The following is a 27869-nucleotide window of genomic DNA, read 5'->3' on the forward strand; positions in this document are numbered from 1 at the left end:
ACCGTTCACTTCTACTCAGCGGAGCCCCAGCTGCCTGCAGTCTCCATTTCCAGGCCATGTGGGGTAAGAAGCCACCAGATTGTGACCGACACAGTATTGGTGCTCAGGTTTGCCTTTTTCGAACAGGAGAAACCTGTTGGAAGACATTGTTAGTACATTAGAGTCTAGGAAAGAGGCCCGCTGTCAGCCACCTCTGCCTCCTTTCCTAGTACCGGCTTCAGCACCAAGCCCGGACAAACGCATCGTGGACCCGTCTCTTCCCAGGGCTGTGCAGCGCCATTGCTCTCTGAACAGCGGACAGGTAGCGCTCAGGTTTGCTGGCGGAGACCTGGGAACCTTCAGAGCTGGGCTAAAATGCCGTACTTGGAACGGGACAACCGCTGAGCTGTCTTTCAGGCTCAGCCCTATGATCCAAACCACCCACTAACAAAGATTCTGCGCCTTTATAAGCCCTCTGTGCTGCCGCTTGAGCGAATGCGTTGCGGGTCCAGCGAGACCATGGTTTTTACACCACTTATCTGTTCTGAGGTATTTATTTAGGTTTTCTACCACCCCACACCTTCTGTGCTAACTTCTTTCACTGCAAGCAAGCTGAGCAACTCCTTTTCTTTTTTAAAAAAGATTTTCCGCTGTATAGCTCTTGCCAGGGGAGTTAAAAATGAGTTTCGGGATCCGCAGTTCTGGCCGCGGCTCACTGCCTCCTCATTCCTCGCTCGGGGCCCGTAGCCCTCGTCTCGCCTCCCTCTTCGGGGTGAAATCCTGTCACCGTTACGGCCCAGGGACAGTCGTCGCCGGCGCGGGCGAGGTGGGCCCAGGGCGAGCCCAGGGTCCCTCAGCCCCCGGGGCCGCCCCCGGGGCCACCACCGCTCCCCTGCCGCCGGCCCGCGGGGCTGACAGGGCCCGGCGGAGCCTCCCCGCGAGAGGAGGCCTCCCGCCCGGGGACGGATGGGGGGGCCCGGGGCAGGCGGGGGCGCTGGGTTCGTCCGGGAGCGGCCGCGACGGGGGACAGCGGGCGGCGGGCCCGGGGCGGGAGAGCCCCGCTGAGGCGGGGGCGGATGCGCGCCTTCCCCCTCCCCCGCCCCTCCGCGCTCCGCCACTATCCCACAGTGCTCCGGGGCACCGCCTGCGGGGCCAGCGACGCGCGGTCCCCTTCCCTTCATTCAAATGAGCCACCGCGGGCGGCGGCGCGGGGCACGTCGGGAGTTGTAGTCCTCCACGCCCCTCCCAGCGCGCGCTCCGGCGGCCAGCGGGACTCGCTGTCCCGGCGTGCCGCGGGGCGGGGCTGCCGGGGCGGGGCGAGGCGGGGCGGGGCGGGGAGCGCGGGCGAGAGAGGCTGAGGGGGTTCGCGCCGCGCACGGTGCCGCCGCCGCCGCCGCCATAGTGGGAGCCGCGGGGTGAGTGCGGGGGGCGGGGCGGCGGCGGGCCCCCGGCGGGGCGGCGGGAGGGGGCCCGGCCCCGGCCGCCCGCGGGCCGGCACATGGCGCCGCCCCACCCCGCGCTCGCCGGCCGCGGCCCCGTGGTCCGGCCCCAGCCCCGCCGCGGGGCGCTGCCGGCAGCCGCGGGCCGGGCCGGGCCGGGCTGGGCGGGAGCCGGCGGCCGGAGCCGCCCTGACCTTCCCCGTCTTTGAGGCGCCGGCAGCGCCGTCCCCGAGGGGCGGCGGCCGGGGCCCGGCGCCCGCGCTTACCGGCTGGGGGAGCCGAGCCGCCGGCGGCGGCTCTGCCCGGGGCTGGGGGAGCCGGGCGCGGCTCGGCGGGGCCCCGCGGGCGGGCGGGGGGGTGTGGTGGGCTGGGGCGGGTGGAAGGCCCCCGGCCCGGCTCCTCCGGGAGTGAGGGGCCTCCGCCGGCGTGAGGCCGGGCCGCAGGCTGCGGGAGCGGATCCCGGGGGCCGGTGGGCAGTCGGGAGGTGGGAGCTGCTCCTCGGCCTGGCGGGAGCACCGGCGAACCCCGCCTGCGGCGGGAGCCGGCTCTTCCCGGGAGGGCTGTCCCCGCTCGGGCGTGCTCAAGGCTTTGCTTGGGGGTGCACCGAGGCACCGGGACTTCTCCGAGGCACCGAGCCGTCTGCCTTGCTCCGCGGTGGCTCGGTACCGCAGGGAGGAGGGATGGGGGGATGAACTCTCACAGCCAAAACTGCAAGGAGGTGGTTTGCCTGGTGTGAAAGGAGATGTACTCGAGTATGCTTTCTGCCTCCAGTATCTTCGATGTTCTCACTGTATTACCGTCCTGCCAGAAGGTTGCGTGAGGACTGAAGTTAATCTGACGTGGTTGAATTACTTTGTCACGTAGGAAACGAAAGGTTCGAGCTTCGTTGGAGCAAAGCTAGCAAAGCGTGTGTGCTCAGTGATCTGCTGTAGCCGTCTAGTTTCTTCCTTTGAGTTGCCGATTTCCAGTGTGATTCTCCAAGAGATGACTTTTCGCTTCCACCTCTATAGCTGTTGTCACTTTTTAGCTTTAAAAACAATCAAAACCTGCAAAAATTTACAGTAGCAAGGAGCGTGTGTTGTGTTTTGTTAATATGCGATAGCTTTCTGAAGACATTAAGTCCCCAAGATGCTGTTCTTACAATTGAAATTTAACCCCCTGTCTAAGGCAGCCTGTAGTAATACTTCAGCTGTTCGTTCTCATTTGAAGTCCATCACTTCCAGTGTCAATGTGTATTTTAGAGTTGGATTTCTGGCATATACATTGTATTGCAGTCGAACGGGAACAAAGCCCAGGCAAATGCTGGAAGAGGAATAGGAATCACTTGCAGAACTGTTGCTTGAAAATTAAATCTGATTGCTGAATCAGCTGCTTTCTCAAGTTGGTACTTTTTGATTTCTCCTTCTCTGGGAGGAGTTGTGTTCAAGCAATGCTTTCGGTGTTTGTGTGTGGTGTCAAAAGTTTTCTTTTGGCAGCAACAAAAAAGGCATTTCATGTATCTCCACGTAGAATTAGAGAAATTACTGTATATAGTATCATTATTGGTGAAAAACATAAACTAATTTAAAGTACAATGATACCTTGGCTCGCTTTTGGACTATTTAACTATTTTCGCACTGGGGCCCTAGTTATTATTTCATGTTCCTCCCTAAAAGGTTGCAAGTTATTCGGTAAATGATTTGAAATCCATTTGCTTTAACATCTGTGTCTGTTCAGTTCTTTAGAAAAATGTGAATGGTAACAACTTTCTGTGGTTCTCTCTGCTGAGGTTTTTTTTGTCTCTGTCATTAATAATAGGATTGTCTAGGTAGCGGTGGTGTGGAGTATGTTTTGTGTAAGGACTGCGATGTATACTAATAGCTGGTAACATTTGTAAGCATGATTTCTTTCGGTTGTTTTAAAACTCCTGAATTTTGTGGCATCACAGACAGTTTTGACGTTCATGTTTGTACATGACCAGTTTGTGCGCTTATATGCCATGTTTCTGGAAGCAGGGCTATTGTGTGTTGCAGGGGGGGAAAAAGGAAGCAAAGCAGGGGGGAAAATGTGTGGGTTTGGAAGTGTAAGATGGTTAGGTAGATACCATAGGAAAAGTTTTCAGTGACTCTCTTTTTTTCAGGTATATTTTGGAAACTTGGAGCTCAACCAAAGATTTGAGACCAATCATACAGAGGTGAGGTATAACAAGCCTTGCTTACACACATGAAAAGCTTGTGGAACATAAAGCACGCTGGAGAAAATTTTCCATATTTTGAATGCTGCCAATCGATAATAGAGGAATGCTGTGGCTAAACCTAAAATTATGGGCTAATATAATGCAAAATAGCAATGTTATCTCGGTCCTCTCGCATTTAGCTCTGCACCAAGGTGCCTAGAGTTATGTTTTTAGGGGTGACTCCCTTTGTGCTATCTAATTCAGGACCGTCATTTACACAACTGGCTACTTTGACAAACATAAACCAGCGACTGTTTTCAAATGTGCCAAACTTCAGTTGTGAACCACAAGAAAACTTGCAAGGGTCAAATTGCAGTTGTTGGTAGAAGTTCTATTTGGAATAAATAATACTGTTTTGCTGCTGAGTTCATGGACAAACATGGTTAATTTTTAAGTAATGAGTTGGTAGAGGAAAATAGGTTATAACTAAAATATGACCTCTTTGCTTCTGTAACTTAAAAATCAGTTCTTAATTTTCTCTTAACCTGAAATAGCTGTCATGATAGAGAGGGATAGATAGAAGTATCTTCTGCTGTTTCTTGGAGACTAAATGTTACGTTCCCGTGCCTATAAGATAAAGAAAAATGTGGTGCAGCAGTTCCTCCCCCTCCTGCCCCACAGTACCTTCTCTGTCGCTTGAAAACTGAGCAGTCTTGGGTTCATCCTGGGGAAAAGAGACATGACTTCAGCCTTGTAAACTTGAATTCAGTTTTTGGATGGCAGCAAGAATACCGTGGAAAAAATGCCAGATGTGTAGCATTGTGGCTATTGTTTAACAACAAAACATTATGTCTTCCTATCCAATTATATGTAATATAATATATGTCTGTATATTTGAGAATCATCTTGGCTGACTCCTTGTGACTCTCTTGGGTTGTCAGGTCGCAGACAGGATGAGCATCAAGCTGTAGGCACAGTGAAAGCTTTTCCAGAGTCTTCCCCATGTGTCTTATTTACTAGTGGACTTGTACTTGCTGACGTCTGTAACCAGAAAAATATACTTCAGATTAGCATAATTCCTGCATTAATTTGTTTTAATGAAGTTGGAGTAGAGGAATAAAAAGACTGACAAGGGGAAAGTCAATTTATTTTCCCTATTTTTTGGAAGGAAGCAGTCTGCGTCTTGTCACTCTTTCTTTCCCTTTCTCCTTTTCCATCCTTCCACTGTTCACATATCTAGACTTTAATTATTTTTAGATCTGAAAGCGTATTTAGAATAATGTGATTTCTTGCACAGCGCAGCCCATAGCAATTACTAGTGAAGGTCTGTGTTGAAATCAATAATTTCTGATTGGCCTGGAGCAGTAATTTTCAGATCGTTAACCTCTACGGATCAGTCAGCTACTGTGGAGGTGATCATGAAGATACCTAAGGGAAGCACTTCTTTCTTTCAGTCTCTGAATGCCTGAGTTTGCTCTTCAATTGGAAATTTCGTAGGTTTTCAAAGGGAGGAAGATTGACCACTAAATTGGAATTTCTCAGAAAGAGGTACAGTGTGTTTAAGGTAAATGACTGATGTATGACGTCCCCGAGTAAGTTCCAGTATTTCATCGCCCTTGTGTTAATGTGCATTCTGCCTGGCCCGGGCTTGTTTAGCCTAGAGAAGAGACGGCTTGAGCGGGGCTTAATCCTAGCCTTCGGTATCTGTCAGGCCATTATCAGGAAAATGGAGCCAGGCTTTTCACAGGGGTGCTTGGTGGGAGTACCGGAGACAAGGGGTGTAAATTGGAACGGGAGAGCTGCCCTCTGCACGAGGACGGTCGAGTGTTGGAACAGGTTGTCCACAGAGGTTCTGTAGTCTCCGTCATCAGAGCTTCTGGGGATCAAAGTGGATAAAGGCCCGGGCAACCTGGTCTGATCTCCTGGCTGACCCTGCTTTGAGCTGGAGGAGGTCCTTTACAACCTGAATTATTCTGTGGTAATCTGCATAGTTTCTTCTGTTGAGTGTGTGCCTTTGCTAAAGGAAGATGATCTGTTATCAAGTGATTCTTGGTGTAGCTGAATAGATGATCTGTTTGAGAGAGGATTAACCGGTCCTGTGATGCTGGTTCCATTGTGTTCCTAGAAAGTGTGTGCAGGAGACACTCCTGTCTTTGTAAGCTTTAGCAGCAACAGAAAAGAGATTGAAGGAAAAATAGCCTAAAAACTGTTTGTTGCCTTTCTTTTTCTCTTTTTACTGCAGTCTAAAGACCGCTCACTCTTTTAAATGAGGGATCAAAAATACATGCATGGTAGAAATTGCACGAGTAACAGGAACTGAAACAACTGAGAGCTCTTTCGTTGTCCTTACTTACTCTTGTTAATCAGTAGTGAAGGGTGCAGCAACTGATGGTCTAAATCATGTTTGCCATGGATTGGCGTGTACCCCTAGACCAATAGCACCAATTTAAAGGGAACATTGATGTTCTCTTGTTACACTGATTTTTCAACTCTTCCAGAAACCAAGCTTGAATTCAATCTTAAGAGTTTAACTTCAGTGCAGTTGTGCGTAGGGCCAGCTTTAATATCCAGGGAGCATGGTTTATTTATGATTACTTACGGAATAAGTGTAGCCATAACTGGGTAATAGATGGCAATTTTTTTCTCCACCAGCATGTTAGAATGTATTGGTTGGAGGTTTTTTCCTCTTTAAACTCTGTGTTTTCTCTCTTGATGTTCTGCAGATCACAAAGTCTTTATTGAGCTTATTTGCCTGTGATGGATGTTCATTGATTCTTTGAATACAGCTTGCTTTTTAACTGTAGCAATCCCTGGGAGACCACCTTTGTTTTCTTTAGCAATTTACATTATACTTCACTATTTCTCGTACTAGTTTTTGTTGACGTTTTCAGAAAATGTAGGATTCTTACAGAAGTGCCATGCTTGAATTCAAAAAGTCTTAATTTTTTAAATTGACAGCAGTAAGCTTACATAGGTCCGGGTCTGATAATGCAGCAAACGCAGCTGCTGGTTGAAACAATTATTTGGTCTTTCTTCATACTGCAGAGATGTGCCGGTGGCCCACCTGCTCCAAAAGTCACTGGTGCTTACATGTTTCAGCAAAAATGATCTGTTTATTTGTCTGTCGGCAGGTGACTCTACTTTTGCAAAGTAAAAAGGTGGCTTTTCCTCAAGTTGCACCTCCGAGTAGCTCTGGTGATGCCGCTTGAGCAGAAAGACAGACTTTGTGCTGCAGTGTGCTGACAGAGAATCGTCTCCAGGCTGTTTGGTGGTTTCTTGTTTGTTGAAGGAAGCAACGGGAAGAGGTTTCATCCTGACCTTTTGCAGAAATGGGTCTTTTAAGGACTGTGCTCCCCCCAGGAGTAATGGTCAGATTGTTGTGTTTGTGCTGATCTCTCACGCCCAGAGTTGAGGCAGAGAAGGAAGAGGGATGCGTGTAGGTAGGAACACCTAAGCTGTGACAGGCAATGGGACAGATTCTGTGTTTCTGGATTTTGTGGACAGAAAATTTGTTGCCTGCGGCTAGCGTAACATAGTCTAATTCAAGGTCACTCATGGCTGATGTGAAGGCTCCTTTCTCTTCGAGTCCTCCTCTGTCTCATACCTTTCTTTCCTTCTTGGCGTTATCTTCACAGGATATTGGTGCCATCTGCCACGTGCCAAAGCAGATGAGGGGAACTTAATTCAGGCAGTCGTCTCCCTTGTGGACCAGCATGGCTGGTGGCATAGGACATAAACTGGAGGAGCCTGTGGGGAAAGCGCGGAGAGAGGCTTCAGGGTGTAGTGTAGCCTTGGACGATTTGGGAAGGACGAGCAGCAAGAAAAGCACTGGGCAGTATAGACTGTGTGGGCTGGGCTGCCGGGATTGTGGGGCCCTATGGACGTCCTGTTGATGTGGAGGGTCTGTGACTGCATGTAGGACATGGTTCCCCTGGTGCCGTGGGGAACTAGGAAGTTCTGCATGGTTCAGGGTATGAATTCCCTCTCCCGTGCTGCGGGATGCTGAACACAAGAGCTTTGCTGTGCATTCAGGGATGCTCTGTACCCCAAGGCGCTGTGCAGCAGTGGCAGTGGGATGAGGGTACTGGGGATACCACGGTGCCGTGTAGGATGAGAGCTGTAGGAAGCGTGGCGAGAGATGTGCAGAGGGCCGGCGTTTACACTGGAGGATGTGTCAGTGTGCGGCCTGGCAAAGGTGTTGGAAAATTTGATTTAGACGTCAGTGAGGAAAAGTCCCCTGTGGAGCAGCGATCCCAGTTCTGCAGTGTCAGTGTATACCTGTTGAAGAGAGAGTTGCGGGCGGCTGCAGCTTTTGTGCACTGTATTGGGTTTCAGCTTAAGCACTGCCTGCTGGGTGGTATTTGAGGTGGGGATAAATTCTCTAATATGAGCAGATTCCAAAAAATTGAGTAATGTGAGTTAAAGTATTACACTCCGTGTTGGTAGCTCTGCTTTGCTGCTGTGCTTCTGCAAAAAAGCTGTTAATCAAATGGGTTGTCATGTTCTTAAGTGGATGCGATAAGGTAAGTTTGGTTGGAAGTGACAAAAGACGGAAAATTAATTAGCTTAAGGAAACTGTCTCCTTTTCCGTGGGGAATTAAGGCAGAATATCCAATAACGCACTTACACAGTGGTAACTTTCAGCAGGTGCCTTTAAAAGGACAGGTGTGCCACATCTTAGGTGCTTTCTAGCTTATTGAAACTTCTTTTATCTGGCTTAATATTAACTGAATATTCTTGCCTCCATCCAAACTTTGAGTGAACCATAGATACATTTCGCTGGACGGCTCTGAGGCACAGCTGTGTTGTCCTGGTGTTTGACAACACCAGAACGTGTGCGTTCTTCCTAGCTTTGGAATAGATCTTAAAAGCTTTTTATATTACATTTATCTCGTTAAAACAGCCTGATAAATGTATCAATACAATCTTACATGGATGGTATCTCACTGAAAGGGAGTAGTCTTGATGATACTGAAGATCATTCCTATCTTGTTCTTTCTTTAGGTACATCTCTAAGCTTCTTACGTCTGTGATGACAGGCAGAAAACATAAGACAGCAGGGAGGAAAAGGTGACAAATCAGAAAAGGAAAATAAAAAACCTTTCCAGGGAGAGTGAGAGTGTTCAGCAAAACCATATATGAATGGCACAGGAAAAAGAGCAAGGTTGTAACAACAACAAAATTAATCAAGGATCATTCATTTCAGCAGCATTTTTTTCAGTTTGGTTTTCACTTCTGCCAAAATCAACATTATAACTGGTCAAATTTATACTGATTTTTTTGTTGTTTAATGGTATTTTACCTGCCAAAATACAAATACTTTTTTTTAGAAGGAGATAGCAAGCTAGCATACTAATTTTTAATTTTAGAAACCATAATACTACTTTCTGTATTGAAAAAACAAATTCCTTAATTTCTTGCAGTCTCAAAGGCTTTCTTGCAGTTTCAGGATTGAACAGAAGGCATCTGGTGCTTGAGCAAGGCTGTTGTACCTTGAGGAGCTGAAAGCCTCTGGGTCTAAACAAGGTGCGGTGCTAGCATACAGCTTGATCTTGGGTTGGTATGATGGTACAGTGAGCTGTTAAGGGTGAATACACATTGTGTGTGTGTGTGTAAAAAAGTAATTTAGCAATAGTAGCTATAGCTTCAGGAGAATAAGCTGGCGGTTTTTTGCTGTTCACTACTTCACCTCAATGTTAGATGCGTGTCTGTTTAAAATAGATACTGTCAACTAGATTTGCACTTGAATGTTTAGGAAGGATATCTGATAGTGATGTGAGTTCATGGCTTGAAGCTGAAGCTATCATGATCCATAAAAAGTGAACAGAAGTGATTTTTCCCTTGGACTGATTGTTGACTCCACCGCAGCCATCCCAAGCTACACACCTCGAGGTACCTGCAGGTATGAAATGGAAACAGCAGACTTCAAAACTAAATACTAGAACTTCTGGTTTTCCAAGCAAGGCATGAGAGTCCTCCCTAACAGCAGGATGGGCATCCCTCAGTAAAGTTTCCAGGGAGTTGGTGTGATGGTTTTAGGGTGGTTTTCTTTCAACATAAAATCCTTTAATACAGGCTGAAGTTGTTTGATTTCTACATCTGCTCCAGGTTAGGCTGGTATGTGGCAATTGTGGATGTGCAATCAATACAACTTTTTCTCTTGTAAAGAAGTAAGTTTAAGTTGTTCAGGGTGTGTGTGTTGTTTTTTAAAGTTGTTGTACTTGGATGGATTTTTAATTTGTGATCTGTTTTCCTAGAGGAGTGACCAGACTGGGTAAAACTCCTTCAGACTGAGTCATGTGTTGCAAGTATTAGTGGAGCAAAGGTGGCATGCTTTTGTGGTTCACTGTCACAACCAAAGTTCCTCCCGCTGAACCTCTTCTTTTCACAGGCTACAAAACATCCCTTTCTCAGCAGGGAGAACCACCACCTTGCCAGCCCTCTGTGCTGTCACATTCTCTGCTCCACAGTTGCCAACCATTTTCTCCCTCAAGTAGACTCGGTCTCTAAGCACTAGCAATTGTTCTTGGTTGATATTTTACTTGGGTAGTTGAATTTACCACCCTGAAAACTTGTGTGCTACCTCCTGTTACGCCATTGATCCAATAAAAGATATTTGCGCTTCTGTAAGTCTCGCCAAATTTGTGTAACCTCAAAACTTCTGGCCTAGGGTTTGAGCCCATTTCAGTTCCCATTTGTATGAGTAAAGCTCAATCAAAGGCCTAAAATATGAAAAGAGCTTTCTTATCTGACTGTGCACAGGAAGCTAGGCCTGGTAATACTTGCTGTGGAGATCTCATGAATATGGTTTTTGCTTCTCTTAGGAATTTGTCAAATCTTAAACAGGTGTGTGAGTAATTGACCTCTAAAGGAAGCCAAAATAACTGTTATGTCCTGTGTTCTAAAACAGAATTTCACGCCTTAGATGCCTTCCAGACTCGCAGTGCAATACAGACCTGTAGCTCAAGGGTTCCTGGTCAGGGATTGCAAAGAGGGACTGGTGGCTGACAGATCTTGACGTTTAGCAAGTGTAATGTAGCTTGCTTGAAGTAAACTTGGATCTTAAAATGTAATGTAGTGGGTTTTGAGCACGGCATTGTTGTGTTTTGACTTTTAGCACAATTCTTCAGTCTTTCAGAGAGATATCAGGATAAAGAAAAAATGAATTTGCTTTTTTGAAAAATTTAATGGCATGGTAAAGCAGTCATCTGTACTGATAGTGCATGATGGTTTCTAGACTGGGTCTGTGTGAGCTGCTGCACATGCTGTATGTTTGATCCCTCTAAAATAGGGGGACTCACGTTCAGAAGTGTGTGATGCCTCTGGGCTTCCAGTACCTTCACTGGGAACTGCAGATTCTCACCACTGTGAAAAATCATGGTTTGTATCTTGAAATTGCTACAGGTTCAAAGATAAACGTTGAGTGTACTTCAGAACTTAGTGACAGGATAGAAGAGGAAAGTAAGCTTGTGTTAAGCAAAGAACTAGTGAATTAACTCCTGTTGTGTACCATTGAAAGGACACTCTTCCTTAGACTGGCCTGTCGATGGTGAAATACCTGAGGAGCTGAATAGATAAATCAGTTGGTGTAAGCCACTTGCAGACAATCCATATTAACACGTCAGTTATTTACAGTAAATGAGATCAAGTCGAAATAGCAAGCGCTTGCCAACTTCTTCAGATGGTGTAATTTTTGAAGTATGTGAATATAAGGTGGCAACACTTGCTCAGTTTTGTTCTTGTTCTCCACTTTCATATGCGAGTTGTGACCTCACACTGAAATAGCTCTAGAAATCACCAAATGCTATAATAAGAAATTAAACCATTTGGTATCCAAGATTTTTATTTACAAAAGGCTAGGATACAGAGGTGAGATTTGTCCTACTTCTAAAGAAAAATTCTGGCCAGCTGAGAGGATCTGTGTTTACTGATGCTTAATATTCAAGCCGAGTGCTATGCTTATTTATGTGATTGTTCTTTCTGATGATTTTTTGTTTGTTTGTTTTACAGTCACTGGCTTTAGGTGAGGATTCAGAATGGGAGACAAGCCTATCTGGGAGCAGATTGGGTCCAGCTTTGTACAACATTACTACCAGCTTTTTGATGCAGACAGGACTCAGTTAGGAGCAATATATGTAAGTATCTGCAAAAAGGGGCTGGGGCTTTGTCCCATTATCTGTCTAGGTTTCTCTGTTTTGATGTGTGGGAATACAAGGGTGGGATAGCGGGTTTCATCCTGACTCCAGGATGTCAGTCAGTGCAATCACACTTACTCAACTTTTATTTATTGCATTTCTTTTACATTTCACTTCTATTTTGAGCTTTGTCTGCCTTATCTATAGGCAGGCAGACTCATAAAACCCCTGGTTGGCTGTAGGCAGTGGCTTGTAGTGGAAGGGGGTTGGTGATGATCCTGTGATGAAATTCTCTGTAAAAACAAATATGATAGCCTTAGTTTGCCATTATTTACAGGCGTGGATTTGCTTGGATGCCTCTTAAGTGGGATGTAGTTTAAGTCCTACTCAGTGTTTAGCAGTTCTTGCAGGTGTTTCTTGGATCTCATGCTGTATTAATCCTCAGAACGTTAAAATAGATTTAAAATTTTGAATCCACTTTAAATATTTAGACTTTATTAAAGTTTAAATTTCTTCAAAAATTAGGTTTTTATCTTTGCTCCTTATTTGGGGCAAAGTAGATTTGGCTTCCAAAATTAAAGACTGTAACTAACAAACCCAAGGAAGATCAGCTTTTAGTTTTTTGGGGGAAGACTCCTCCAGAACGGGCAAAGTGCTCTGTGTGTGGAGTTGATTACTGGTGGTGAGGAATGCTGCTGGGTGGCTGAGGCGTTTCAGCAAGACACTCAAGTCTTACAAGTCTTCTAGTAGCATATCCTGTTTTTCTGACCTGTTTTTCATCTGCTGGATTAATTGTTTGAAGCTTCACCAAGCTCTTGAGGATTGAAACTGTTGCACGAACACCATTCTGACACCCCTCCTTATACCTGAGCAGCATCCACCAGCACTGATAGCGTTTGCTCTTTGGATTGTTGTCTATTTGCTGCCTGCTAGATTGTAGCCTTATTTTTGCCAAGAAGCTGTGTACAGAGAGCCTATAAAGCAAGAAAAACAAGTCGCCTGTGTTCAATCCACAGCTCTAAATATGCAGGCACTTAGCAGTTTCTGTCATGTTATTACCAAAATACATTCAGTCCTCAGAAGACTGGTAATTTAAATTCCTGGAAGCATGGCCTTCCACACAATGGACTCCTGGGCTTTTTCTACCCTTAGGGTCTTTCTGCCTTTCATCATTCAATGGAGATGCCTATGCAAATGTAGTCAGGAGAGCTGTTATGCAGGTCACTGATGTGTATTGTTTTGTGGAGTCCCTAAACTATGGAGGAAGGGATCCTGTTTTGTGTGGCTAAAATACACCAAAGTCGGCCAAATTAGAAGAGGTTCTGCCGAAATGCACTTCTACTGATGAGCTTTTTGCCTCCTGAGACCCTGTGGGAGCAAACAAATTTTATAGCATGCAGGAACGCAGCAGGGAGCTCTTGGATTTGTTTTGCATTCCTGTACTGCTACTTCCACCGCAAGGTTCAGTTCTTCTCCTTTAGTGGTGTAATCCAAGTCAATTGAGCTTTTGTCACCTATTCCAGGTAGGGATCTGGACCAGTCACTTTTGCTATGAATTGCTTGAGTTACGTGAGTTGGAGCACAAAGTCAAAGACTTGTTTTACAGTTATCCCCCCCGCAGTTGTTTTGCAGGAAAATGCTGTAGCTACTTCTTCCCTCTGCTTTGGGTGTGTGGCTACTTACAATGAAATGTTTTCTTATTTTTATGCTGTTTTCTCATCTGCAGGGCTTTTGGGATAGAGGAGGGTTTGCTTTTCCTTCTTGAAGCAGTTGCTCCCAGATTGTTGATACAGCAGTAGGCTGTGGAGGTAACCTATAGCAGAGGGGCAGGTGGACACTAGTTAGGTACAATGTGAAGTTGTAATGTGTTTCAGGAAGATCCTGTTTCCTCACCGACTTAATCTGTGTCCTCTGCTGCTCTTTGAAACATCAGGAGGGTCCTGCACCACTGCGTGCTCACCTGCTGATTGCTGAAGTGGATTCAGTACGGCAGGTTCTGGGTCCCCTCTGCTTTTGTGGCTTTCCATATTTGAAGGCTGTAATTTGAATGCTTGAGAGCATAGCTTCATTCCCTGGTACCATCACCTGGTTTCTTGAGTTACCAACGTCAGGGGTTGATGTCGTGTAAGATGCAAGTGATGTCAGCCAGGTGACTTGCTGTGTGACTTTAAATTCCGCAGTCTAAGTCTACTTCCTCCTAAAAGGAACGAGTCCAAACTCAAGAGGAGGCTGTAATCAGGGGCTCTTCATACTGCTTTTGGTTGCATCTGTGACCCTGAAATGCTTTGTGCTGTTGCCCCTGGTCCTTTTCTTTGTTCTTGTGGCTCTTGCTGCACTGTATAGTTCCTTCTGATGATACATGGAGGACCAGAAGCTTTTTTAGAGTGGTTGTGACTGTTGTGCAGGTTCAGCACAGTATGCGTGGCTGAAAGAAGTGGCTTTTTGATTTGCTGTGGGTCAAAAACAGGGCCTGGAAAATCTACCAGAGAGCATATAAGTGGAGTTCTTTGGAATCTGCCATTTTCTGCTGAGACGTTCAGAGCTTCAGTGGGAGTTGAAGACTGGATGGAAAAGAGCTGGGAATCATGTTCCTGGAGGTATTTAAACTCAAAAAGGTGGAAGGAGTGGCCATCTGTGGTAGGGTGCACGAGAACTTGGGCTATCAGCTATAGGGTGAGGCTGCTTTTTGGAGATAGCAGCAGGCAGGCTTTGAGCTCCGTGGAAACCAATTTAAATGGTCTGTTTGCCAAGGTTTAAAACTGGATTTGAGAAGGCAAAGCTATGTCAACAATAGGATATTGTGATTCTGGTTTAGACAGTGTCCTAAGCTGAATAGAAAGCTTCTTGCCTGTTGCTGTTGCCCCTGACATAGCATGCTCAGAATGCCCTCCCTCATATACTGGAAGTGCTGGTAGGCTGCAGCACCTCAATCACTTCATGCCACACAGGGCAGTCTGTTAGAAAACCTTTAGAGGAACGTTCTACTTTTCTGGGTGTGGGGAGGATATGCAAATCAGTACCTGAGAGGAAAAAAAACTGGTGGTGCAACTCATCTTGTCAGATTTCTTCGTATATTTTTGTTTCTCTACATGCTTGACTTTGTGTTCATAGGATATTTTTTTTTTTTGAGGCATCTTTTAGATTTTCTTCTGAAAGCTAACTTTGATCCAGAGGCAGGAACTGTTTTTGCTAGTAGTATCATCATAACGAAATTTTATCTACTTAATTTCTAGCTGATTATTCCAAACTTTTTCAGTTACTCTTTGTGCCTTCTTTCCATCTCCCTTTGAGGTAGTTTCCAAATAGCTAGATTCTAAGGATATATGCTAAATAAACAAAGTCTCTTACCAGGATTGCTTAAGGGTTACCTAAGCGGGTTGATTAATTTTTTTTCTTTTCCCCTCAGATTGATGCATCATGCCTTACGTGGGAAGGACAGCAGTTCCAGGGCAAAGCAGCTATTGTTGAAAAACTCTCTGTAAGTCTAATCCACACCGGATGTTTTGGGAGACAGTTCTGAAGACTAAATTAATTGCTTCTGAAAATTTGATTTCTACTTAAGCAGTTGAAAACTCTGGAACGTGGGACTTGTGCTTCCAACTTTTGGTCTTCAAAAATGTTACGTGTGATTTAATACTATGTAGTGGGGTGTTCCGTTGGTGGCTCTAATGGTGGAATGTTAATTGACTCTGTTAGTTTGCAAGGTTACTTTGTGACTGCAATTGCATTTGTCATTATTGATTTATTTTTAAAAAAGTATAGTTTATAAGCTGACTGCGTGACCTAGAGGAATGAAAGGTATTTTTTTTTTTGTTAAAGCACGTCAAGGAAGTAGCAATAGCAAACCTGTTATTTGGATCTGCCTACGACAGAGGTTAAACATGTTATTGCAAGGAACAATTTGTTTTCTGGTACATAAACTGCAAATAAATTCTGTGGTGGAGAACCTGACTTACCCTCAATGCAGCATTTGTTCAGGACTGAACCAGTTATTGTTCAGGACTTTGAAACCAGTGTTTCCTCTTCATCAAGTGCAAGGAAAGCATTTCTTACTGTATAGAGACTGAAACTCTCTCCATGTTCATTTAGTTAAACTCCAAGAAGTTTTACCTTTTGGGTAAATCCATGCTTCTGTTATAAAACTGGATGTGCTTATAAGCTGTCAGGAAACTAGAAAGTTTGTTTCTCTTTCAAGATATGTGGAGGGCATGGTTTAGGTCCTTGGACATTCTACTTGGAGCATGGTGTATCAGACAGAATAATACACTGTTTCAGGCCATTTTTATTATGCATAGATAAGAAAAATCTTTGTAACTTGGATGCTTGTCTCGTTGTACAGCTACTGCTCCTGTGTTTTGGAATCACTGCTTTCATCCAAGACATCTTTAACTGTGAAGGCTGAGGTTAGCCCTTGGATCTATGTTTTAGGCGCCTGCGTTGTCTTTGGGAAGGCCACGCACCTCAGAATAGCACAGCTTGCAACTGCTCCCTTCTAGATGAGGAGATACTCAAGCTCCAGAGTTGCTTGTTTGTGTACTCAGTGTTCTTTAGACTTCTGGGCTAGCAGCCATTTAGATACCCAACCAGCTAAGCATTTGCTTGGCCACGGCATCTCAGGCGCTGCCTTGGATCTGGCCCAGTGCAGATCGGCCCCTTTCCCACCAGAGCCTTACTCATCTTTACCTTCCCTGTCTGTGGTGCCAGCTGGACTTTCTGGATTCATGTGCCTGCTGCACAGTCTTGCTTGGTGAGTGAAGGCATGCTGCTTCGCCTCAGGGGAAGTTTTTCTGACTTATATCCATCTCCTTACAGTAAGGAAGAAATGCATTACAATTATTCCATGCCCTTCCACTGCCATGGCTCGTTATGGGGCTGTAGCAACTTACCCTGACTCTAATGCCTTTCAGCATGCCTCTGTCAGCACTGAGCTACTTGGGCTCTGTTTGCTGTTTCAACTTAATGTACTCACCTACTCTGTTTGTGCTTCTGGAGCTTCTTAGTCAGTTGAGCAGATCACTGGAAGTTTGACGCTGAAATTCTTTTGCACTTCTGCAGTCTTGTGTTCTTCAGTGCCTGGCTGACTAATCAGTGTAAGTGCCAAGGGGCAGGATTTTCTTTTACAGCAAGTTCTCTGCTGTGTAACAGCAACACTATGGCACCTTTTCAACCTGCTTTGTCAAATGATGCTAATGCAGTAGGGCAAGGTTGTAAAGACATTGCTTTGCCAGCACTGGTGCGCCTGTCCCTTGTTACAGAGTGGGAGTTGACACTTGTTCCTTCTGTCTTAATTGGTGCTGGACTTGGGAGTTGTTTCAAATAGAGTGACGGCCCTAATAAGGGGGCAGCCTGATTTACATTGAGCATTTGAGATAATCCTGTAGTTCTGTGAGCCTCCTGGACCAAGGAGGAAGCTGGGACAGGAAGCTTTGTTGCCAGTTGTTGCCAGGAGTGAGTTTAAGCTGCTTGACTTTATTCTTGCAGAATTTCTCCTACCTGACTTCAAGGAGGATTCCACGGTTTTGATAGTGAAAGCCTAGACAAGTTTTAGAGTCAGAGGACACTAAAAGCTTTCATTGTTGTGTGACTTCTCACTTGTTAGTTGCTTTTATTATACTGTTCATCTCAGGAAATGCTTCTCTTTGGTACAGATGGATGCTCATAAGCAACCATCCTTTTGAGGTAGCTTCTCTCTGTCCTAAAAATCAGTGATCTTTCCTATCTGCTGACCCTACTTTTTCCAGTGGAATTTCCCCCACTGTATCACATGAGGAATAGCTCACTCAGCTGGCCAGCCATGGGGGTCCTTTTCTCTGAAGGGGACAATCAGGTACTTGAAACAGGCACCATCTTACCCCGCCTTGTCTTTGGTTCCTTGTCACCTTTTTGTGGGGCTCTTGATTCTGAAGCCTTTCCTTCCTCCCTGTCTTCTCTCCCCAGTCTCACCTCTCACTGGCATCTTGTCACACGGGAAGCTGGGTTCTGGATAAAACCACATTCATTCCCCTTCACCTCTCTGCCTTTTCAAGAGACTTTTCTTGCAGGGCTCATTCAGCAAGAAGCTGTTGTGCTGAGTTGGGACCAGATTTCATAGTACTCTTTTTCTCAAAGGAAGGGTGTGCAATGTCCCAGCCTGTGCTTGTGCAGGCTGTGCGTGCACATTCAAGTTTGGGATGGTGACTCTGGAAAATATTCTGCTAGTAGTTCAGAAAAGATGCTCTGAATTTTTTTGTTTGTTACTGGATGTCTATTCCATGGTACAAACCAGTTGGCTCACTTTGCAGTTCACGGTAGGTTGGGATTGGTTTCCCAGCCAAGAGGAAACACATCAGGCTTTACTACAGCATCCTTGAATAGTGTCCCCCTGTGATTAGACGGCTGCTCTGTACACTTCCTTTGCTTCCCCAGGTCCTGATCCTTCCACAGTTTGTGTTCTCTATTATCCAAAGATTTCGATTTCTGGTATTCTTCCTGAAGCCTTACGCTTGAAGGGCCAAGCCTGTACTTCCCATCTTTGACAGTAGGTCTCGGGTCTCCTGTTCTTGTACCTAGGCCTTCTAGGAAGTCTTTCAGGCTCTTCCTACTAGAGGGAAATGCAGAACTTGTCAAAGTACATGTTTTGGGAACATCAGGGAAATGAAGCAAAGGCATCGAAGTACAACCTGAGGTTTGAATGACTGCATGCTGCTGTCCTGTGCAGTGCATGGACTCTGGGTATTAGCCATGTGGTTACTCAGAGCTCCATCTATGCTGAACTGCCACTTCTAAAGCCACCAGTGCTAATGCAACTTTTGACAAAACAGTCCCAAAATTGTGTTTGTGTGACAGGACTCTGAGATCCCCCAGATACTTGATGTTCACTGCTTGGAGTTGTCTGCGGTTGGCGTGTGAATGTGGTCTAAGTTGAAAGAGAGGAATTTACTCCCTGGTGTCTGGTGTTTCTCAAGGTGTGTTCCTTGCACACTTAACTCCAGACATTCTTGCATTGGCTACACCAGCATCAAGGGAAGAAGAAAGGGGAAAGGTGGATATGTGGATTTCAAGTCTCGAACGCTGGTTCTGGGTCAACCATGTTTCCTTTCTGTTCATAGCCACTTTAACAAAAACAAATTTGGAGTTGTCTGGTAAACCCCAAGTATTAGATCGTACAATCTTTTAACACTGTTCAGAGCAGAGAAGCTTTGTGCCTTCATCATAGGAACTTTCAGCTTACAGATGATCTGAAGCTCTTCAGGCAGTGTAACTAGACTAGGAGAAGGTATTGTTTACTGTATATGGTGACATTATTTCATGTCTTGCTGCTTGAAAAACACAATGGTTATGATCAGCCCAGCCTGAGTAGCGTCGAGTTGCAACAACTCTCCATGCAGTACTACCAAAATAGTCTAACACTTCATAATGTTGGATTTACTTGATCTTTGTTTTGTAAGTTAAATAATGCAATGACTGTACGCTTTCTTACTTTACTTTCTTTTCATTGTAGAGCCTCCCTTTCCAAAAAATACAACACAGCATCACAGCACAAGACCACCAACCTACACCTGACAGCTGTATACTCAGTATGGTAGTGGGACAGCTTAAGGTAAACTCTTTCATTACAGGTTAACAAATGCTTATGTCTTAGATTTTTGCAGGATTCTAAATCATCTGATTTCTGAAAACGTTAAAATGCTCTCTTGGGTGGGGAAGAAATGCTGGTAAGCTTGCATTGGGATGTCATCCATCTACTGTTCAAGACTGTCAAGAAACTGCTCATCCCTTCAGATAAGTGGCACTAGGTAAAACACCTGTAATTTGACAGTCATATGTTCCTGCAAAGCAAACTACCGTGGTTTTTACTGTGCATACAAATATCATACAGGCTCTAGAAGCATCAGTATTCCCCTTCCTCGGTTGCACTTAAAAGCATTACAGTGTTCTTGGGCAACATAAGCACATCTAGTTTAATGTGCTCTTTGATGTAATTTACACATCAAGCTGTGATTTAGCAGACAGTTTTTCTTAGCTGACAACCCTTCATAAGACCATGTTTTCTCTTTGCTGTCACAGGACACAAGAATACAGTTCTGGTGTCAATGCAGTCCAGTACCTCTGTAGTCAAAACTGGTTCAGCAATGGGAGTGTTGCCTCTGAGATCAAATGCTTATTGTTGAAACAGCTTCTTGTGAAGAAATCAGACTATTTTTCAGGCTGTAGTATGATTATATTGTTGTTTACATTATACTACTGAGCTGTGTAAACTTACCCAGCCTCCTTTCTTTTGAGGAAATATTGGATCTAAATATACCAGGGCCACAGACTTGTAAGCTAATTACACTACTTAATCAAGGAAAGAAGTTGTCCTGGAATCGGCAAAAAATATCCTGTATGTAAAGTCAGCTGTGGGCAGAACTTACTCACAGTGGGCAGTGTTTATGTAAAAAGTGTGAAATTACATAGCAGTAGTTAAAATTATCAGAGCTAGTTTTGTCAGGGTTTGGTCCAGCCATGCTGTCAATCAAGTCAGGACTCTAAAGCCATCCAGTCTTTAGAGTTACTTGAACCCAGTTTCTTTCAAAATAGCTGGTTAGGTTTCCTTTTCCTGTTAACTCTGAATGACACCTCCAGTATCAAAACATTCAGACTTCCACTGACTGTACTGTTAACTAAGCAAACATAGGACTGAAAGTTTGAATCTGCTTGCTTAGCTATTCTCCTTAATTGTTTTGGGCTGGGCAGTTGAGAAGAGCAGTTCCCAGTGTATTGCATCCACTTCTAAGCCTAACATAGATAGCTTTGGCTCTCATTAAAGTTGCTCCTGCTTCCCAGCTGCAAGTTGGATTCCAGCTTTCTTGTTGCTCAATCCCGCCTGCACACATTCTGTTGAGGAAAGACAGCCACACGTGGCCACGGAAAGCACTGAATTGCAGGACAGGTATGAAGTCAGATGTGCTGATCTCATCTGTTGTACTCTTGGGTGTGCTCAATGATGTGACCAAGACTTTTTGACTTAATGTCTTGGGTCAGTCACATCTGCAGCTGGTTTTGCACAGCCATGGTTTTAAGGTTATTGCATAATCATTAAGCAGATCACAGCTTGCAGCAGCGATTGTGTTGAATCCTGTGGCAAGATATCAAATTCTTAAAGATTTTTGGGTTTTCTCGGAGCTTTTGGGTTTTCTCATCCTTCAGTATGGTCATTAGGGTTGTAGATGCAGTCCGTGAGCTTTCCGTAAATACCATGGCTTGGAGTAGTATTTCTTACTGTGCTGTTCTTACCCTACGAATAATTTTGGCAAGCTGAGGTTATTCAGAGTAATTCAGGGATCGCTTGATGGTGTCTCTAGCTACTTGGAAAGAACATACTGGATTAAAGTATGCCTATTGTCATGATCAAATCCAACTTGTTAGTGAATTTTTAGTAGGAGAGGCAACATTTTTCCACTCTTCACGTGTATGTGTCTCCAGTCTTAGCTTTAAAAAGCACATTTTAATGCCTGGGAAATGCTGTTCCTCACTGAGGAAGTGTCCAGAAAGTCAAAGTCAACTTAGAACTTTGTCTTCTTGCTTCTGTCTTGTATGATACTTACACAGGTGGACAAAAGAAATAATCAGTAACAGTCTGTAGTGTGACATATATAGTAACCATTTCTGCCAGTACATGAACCTGGTTGTCATGTGTAGAGAATACTTTTTCTTGTGCTAATATATAGGTGTTGACAGACATTTTAATGCATCTCAGTGCTGTTCTCAATACAATACAGTAACTGAGAACGACTGGGTTCAGTTAGTGCATTTTAACAAGTGGCTCATCTATAGCTCCAGTTGACCGGGATACATTTTAACATGCAAACATGGAGCGGCATACTTAATTTTATTTAAAGGTTGCCTTCTTAACAGTGTGGCTGTTCTGCACGGCTCACATCTGTTGGTCTCGAGGAAAACTGTAGAGAAATTTGCACAAGGAAGGACACTTTCAAGACCATCAGTAGCAGGGTTTGAAGGGAAAAGCCATGCTTCCTGTTCACTATCCAGTTATCCTTTTCACGGGACTGTGAGCCAAATTCTTCAAAGGCCAGTACAATTAGTGCATATGCTTTTGAATCCTCTGTAGTTTTCCAAAACTTGCGTTGTTTTATGTGATGAAGGAGCATGCATAATGCTTCTAGTAGTAATCCAAGGAAATAATAACAACGCTGAAATACCTGTAACATGCCATTTCTAAGAAGTCATTCTTGGGACAATTTTTATATGGATTTTCTGAGGCCTTAGTTACTTGAATTGCTAGTCCCCAAAGTTCAGTGGAAACTCATTCTTAAGTGAGCTGGGCACATCTTCTATTTCTTCCTTAAACCATAATATTTTGATCTTGTTTGATTTTGGGGGGGGGGGGGGGGGGGGAAACAAAGCAGAAAAACCTTCTACTTTCCCTGCATATACTCTGGGGTGAACTGCTACCAAATTGGCACAAAGCCTCAGCTCTCTTCTTAACTGTACAAGAATAGTTCTGAAGAAATAATGGGGTCAAGGACTATTACTGTCAAACTCTGCATTTCCTTTATCAGAGTATTATGCCTTAAGTAAACCTATAGGTTTGGGTTGTTCTAAGCCTTTGGCCTCCCTGCTGGAGGGGGATTTAACTGGTGTCAGCTGAAATCATTACTGCCTGGTGACAAGGACAGGATGTGTATCTGCCTCTGTGCTGCTCCAGTCTACAGCCCAGCATGCTAATACCAGTATGAACTGTAAATTAAAAAAAAGCAACACCTTTTGCAGCAGAATAATCATCTGCACTGAGCAGACCGGACACGACAGCTGCTTGGAGAAGATGTTGGAGAATAATAGAGCATCTAAGTAGGGTGAATGTTGCTAGCGAGGCTCTAACTCGCTGGCAGAAGCAGTACAGTAATCACTTTCATTGAAAAGCATATTTTCAAGTAAACATATGGAAGATCCTCTTTAATGGATGTTGGGATAGGTAGTAATGGATTTTTTTTATCCCTTTGTAGAGGTAAATAAATATACCTCCACTTATTCTAATTCTATTATCATTTTTTATTGCTGTTCATTGTCTGGGTGCATGCTTGCTTGCTTCAACTAGGAAGAGTAAGCATCAGTGTAAGCCTTTAGCAGCGAGTTTCATTTGACGTGATGCTACTTTGCCAATGATCATCCAGAATGTCACCCACTATTTTCAGTGTGCTTCACCTAGTAACATATTTCTCCTGTCATGCTCAGGCAGATGATGACCAGGTTCTAGGCTTCCACCAAACCTTTTTGTTGAAAAGTTTTCAAGGTGCCTGGGTGTGCACCAACGAAGTCTTCAGGCTAGCCCTCCACAACGTTTAACCCTCTGCCTTACCTTTCTTCCATGCAGTCCTCGCTGTCCTGGTTGAGTAAGGAGTGCTCTCTTCTCGCTCTTCTGTCACTTCAGCTCGGCTGAGAAGCATGGCTGTGGCTTGCACGTTCTGGGAGCAATGTGGCAGATCTGTGGCTCTCCCCCAGAGTGTGAATTTTGAAGTGATTGTTGCAGAATTAATCTGAATAACTAACTGTTATGCGGCCTTTCCTAGTCTTAAAAGGGAAAGGAAATTTGCAATTAAAATCGCTGGATATTTTTGTAATGTGGGCTGAACATTTAAAGCATTGCTTAAAGCCTGTTAAATGAGGCTTAACATCTGAAAGGACCTGCTATCTTAAGTAATTAGCCTTTCCTTTGAGATAAGGAGAGCTGCAAGCCTGCAGTTCAATGAACAGTTGCTGTGGGGTGCTAGTGAAAGGGTAAAACTGTCTCTAACCAGACAAGAGGAGAAAAGTTGTGCAGCTAAACTTGGATTGCAAAGCAGTGTTGCGTCTAATACTCTGATGTGGCCCACGGCTCTGTGAGCTGAGGACTTTCTACAGTTTTGAGCCTCCATGTCAGACGGGATGTAGAAAAACTGGAAGAGGTCAAAAAGCTGCCAAGATTGCCAGTGTTCCAGAGCTTGTGGAGCTGGAAAGTAGTTGAGTACTAACAACAACCTGAAAGCAAACTGTTCTTGGTGGTGCCAGACAGTGTAACAAGGGACAGTGGTTGCAAACCATAAATTGGGAGGTTCAGATTGGACATGAGGGAAAGATTTTTTTCACTGGAAGGCTGGAACCCTGTGAAATGGTGCCTGTTCTTGGAGGCTTGGAAGAGTCTGCTAGACAAAGCTGTGGCTGATGCAATGCTGCTGGTGGTCCATGCTCTTGCTGATCATGAGACTGGACTGGAAACCAGAGGATCCTTCCAATCTGATTCTGTGACTTTTTTTATTTTTATTTTAATACAAAGATATCATGAAATAATTTGAACTGCATAAAGGAAAGCTTTGTGGGGAAAAATAAAGCCCCTGTGTTTCAAGCCTGGGCTCACATCTGGAATGCGAATTTTGAGTTGGACATAGCTGAATTTGGAGTGGAAAGTAAGGGTAAAGAGTTTCAGTGAGGTTATCTGAGCCATGATGAAGATCCAAAATAAAATGGGATTGGATTAGTCTATGCCTTCTAGAGCATCTCAAGTCACTCATCTGTGAGTCTTTGCTATATGTTAATAGGACACATTCAGAATTTTGGGAACGGACTATAGATTATTTCATTTGCCTTAAATATAGTCTAGGATTTTCCTTGGTGTTAAAGTATACTGCTCCTCTATGCTGTGGAGATATAACATGAAAGGAATAAAGAAAGCGATAATATGTGACTTCAACGTGGAAATTTGCTATATGTACAGCAGCAAGTGTTTGGGGAAAAATTCCCTTTTCTCTTAATCTTCATGTGTCCAGTCCTGAACTGGGTAAGAAAGGAGGAAATTCTCCTCAAGCCAAAGCACTAAGAGCTGCAGTGCAGCTAGGCTTATCAGAAGTTGAGGAAACCTACAGTAAAACTAGTCTGGTGGTGATATCTTTTTTTTTTTCAGAGGTATACTTTTAAAGTGTACTCATGTCAGTAATGACATGCTCAAATTTGGTGTGAAAACTACTTATGCAACTTGTAATAGATGCCTCAGTGACCTAAGAAGAGGAGACCATCGGGCAACTGAGAGTATACTAAATGCTTATTAATAGTGTTGATTAGAAGCGATTCAAGCTGAAATGATTCTGCCTGACTGGTTTAAACTAAACCATTAGAAAGGAGTTGACGCCAATATGAATTCATCCCAACTTAGTCAAAAGGGATAGCATTAATAAGATGCTTTACAAAGTCGTATGTGGAATTTTAACGTACAGCTCTCTGCTACTCAGTTTTCTGAAAGATTTCCTTCATATCCAGGAACCTACCAACTATCAAGCAGTAGTGAGACTCTACTAGGATGCAAGAGATACATTTGATACCTAGGAAAAGCTAGAAAAGGCATAAACCCATGGGTTTCGGTGCACAGGCCACCTCTTCAGCATGGATATGTAAGCATCTTTTTTGGGCAGATCTAATAACGGTAATACTTCCCCTGATATAATTGGCACGACTGCTGTCATATGTGCTAATGAACTAGATGGGCGGCTGGTCTAATCAGCGTAATTGCTTGTGTTCACATTGTGCTGATTGCTGTGGAGCCTCTGCCTAATGCAAAAGAAGGCGTATATTGATGTGAGAAAAAGCTGCCCGGTTCATCAGCCTGTTGAACAGTGACTTTATTGGCACTTGTCACGCTGGAGGATTTTTTCCTTCGTTCGTCTACTGAACACTCGGATTTGCTCATACTTCTGGCCTCACTTGTTGCCTTCTTAATTTCTGGCTGTAGTAGTTTCCTCATTCACTTTGTCCTTCATGGTTTTATAGTAATTTAGTATCTTGCCCGTTCTCCTCACCCTGATCATTTTTGTGAGTTAGAGAGTCATACTCAATTTACTTTCTTCAGTAGGAAACTATCCTGTAGCTGGATCATCTTTCTTGTCCTTCTCTGGCCTTTCCTTGTTGTATCACTTTAATTTTTTAAACAATAAGAAATGCATGCAGGATTTGATACGTGGGTGCTCTCTGTGCACTCATGCAGCTGCTTACTTATGATTTTGGTTCTCTATTGCTTTTCTAATGACTACTAACACTGTGCTTGCCTTGATAGCTGTTGAGCTCTGAGGTGGTTTAATAAAAATAAAAAATTGTCCATCAAAGTATCATTTTCCTGAGAGGCAATAGCTAATCCAGGGCCCTTTTTGGTTTTCTTCTGTGGATTAGCATACACTTACTGCAACTGCACTTCATCTACACCATTTTATTTCCTCGGCAGTTGTCACTGGGAAATCCTTGCAGTGGTTTTAGATTTGAATGCTGCTTTTACATGCAGCTGACCCTACCAGTGCTCTGGCAGACTTGCTGGTTTGTGGTAAAACTGATGCCCTTAGCAAGTTGCTCCTCAAAGCTGACTTTTCACAGCCAATTTATCACTTACATGTATATTACTTTTTAAGTAAAGATTTTTTCTTATTTTGTAATCGGCTTTGCTCTTCAACCTTTTCACTTGCTTTTCTTGATGGACAGCAGCAGAGCATTGAGAATAAACATTCAGCATTTTGACAGTCTGTTTCATGTGCTCCTCTGGCTGCTGCTTTCCAATGCTTTTTTTATGCATTTCCCCCCTTTTCTGAAGCTGAATAGTCATGTGCTGAAAGAATAGAGTGTAAAATCCTCCAAAAATGCTGAATTGAATACACTATGGTCAGTATCAGAAGATTGTTTCGTAGCTAGGTCCTGCGTGCTGTTCAGATTAAACCCTATTGTGTGATTTCCAGCTGATTTGGGAATCATTGATGTTATTTTGAGGCTTTAATTCCTGCATGATGTCTCTGAGGAGACTGGTAAACATTAGGTGGGAGAACTAGTCTCCCTCTAATACCATTTTCTCCTTTTGTAGTAATATAATAAATACAGTGCAGGCACTGTAACGCACCTAGATGAATTGTCGAAGGCAGGAGTTGAGGCACTGCTGCAAAGATCCCTGTGCTTAGAACATCTCCTCGCAGCTGTAGCAGATAATTCCCTCCCTTTGAGCTGTTCCTGGACAGTGGAAGTGGGAAGTACTACGTCGCTGGCCGGCTGTACCTACTCTGGGAAAGCTTTCGAAAGCCTAGATCATTACCTAGATCATTCAGGCAATATTGTTGATACTGACTTCTACAGAAACTCCCTTCTGTCATCAATCCAAAGTACAGCAGCTAAAAAGTAATTTTGAAACACCTTGTTTTACGCTTGGTTCCTGGGCAAAGCCCAAAGAAAATTCGTGATTCGGCACTGAGGCAGGCATGCTCTTATCCTTGTTGTGAAGCTGCTGGAATGAGATGTCTGCAAGTCTTCCAGAAAGCCCCAACTTCAGATGCCCTTGCAGGATTTCTGTGTCACTGCGCCCTAAGAGTTTTTCTGCAAAGCACCTTGGAACAGAACTTCTGGTTGCATTAGTGTCTCTTCAGGTACTAGGCTTCTTACAGCATGTGACATCACTGTTAATGTTAGCTTTTAAGTCGTCTTATCATGAGTTTCGGAATATGTTTCTCAAAAAAGAGCTTTTTGAACTTTTTTTCCCTCTCTTTCTACAGGCTGATGAAGACCCTATCATGGGATTCCACCAGATATTTCTATTAAAGAACATCAACGATGCCTGGGTTTGCACCAATGACATGTTCAGGCTAGCATTGCACAACTTTGGCTGAGCTGGCATCCCTGAGGCACCCGTGCTTTTTTTTTTTTCTGTTGTTTTTTCTCCTCTCCTCTTACTGGTATTATTCACACTCACGGAACATTCCAAATATCATACACAAACCTGCAGCACTGCAGAGCGTGAGCAAGCGAGACCTGTGACCTGCCCTTCTGCTGAGTTTACATTGTCACTAGATGAGTTCCTTGTGCATGATGTTTGGAAGTTAGACTTAGCTGCATTTGACAAGAGAAATTTGTGTTGTACCAGCATGCCTCGGAAAGAATTTATAATGCAAAAGGTTGTTGTTTATGTACTGACAAGATGCTCTATAACCCAAAGAAATGAAAGAACAGCAGCCTGTACAGCCCAGATACTGATTTGTTCAGATGTTTCAATGCTACATTACACAATAAAACCATGAGATTTTCTTAACAGTTTAAATTGTTTTAATGAGTTGGATGTGGACTAATGGTACCGCTTGCTTTGGCTACCCTCTGTCTGCCTGGTTGGGGAATGTTTACAAACCTAAAACT

General features: G+C 44.2%; 1 protein-coding gene across 4 annotated transcripts; it reads left to right on the plus strand.

Annotated features, from left to right (window-relative positions):
* The first annotated feature begins 1352 nt into the window (after positions 1-1352).
* Positions 1353-27771, plus strand: NUTF2 (nuclear transport factor 2). Of its 4 annotated transcripts, none has more exons than XM_059824814.1 (7): positions 1353-1394; positions 3538-3591; positions 9017-9099; positions 11584-11708; positions 15115-15186; positions 19189-19287; positions 27236-27771. In XM_059824814.1, the coding sequence occupies exons 4-7, from the start codon at positions 11610-11612 to the stop codon at positions 27347-27349; spliced, it is 384 nt and encodes a 127-aa protein (XP_059680797.1). In that variant the 5' UTR covers positions 1353-1394; positions 3538-3591; positions 9017-9099; positions 11584-11609; the 3' UTR covers positions 27350-27771. The 4 variants fall into 4 exon arrangements, with proteins under 4 accessions (XP_059680797.1, XP_059680799.1, XP_059680800.1 ...); XM_059824815.1 differs by lacking the exon at positions 1353-1394 and adding an exon at positions 2128-2188; XM_059824816.1 differs by lacking the exon at positions 9017-9099.
* Positions 27772-27869: the final 98 nt, after the last annotated feature.

Source organism: Gavia stellata, chromosome 15, assembly GCF_030936135.1.
Source record: "Gavia stellata isolate bGavSte3 chromosome 15, bGavSte3.hap2, whole genome shotgun sequence".
NCBI lineage: Eukaryota > Metazoa > Chordata > Aves > Gaviiformes > Gaviidae > Gavia > Gavia stellata.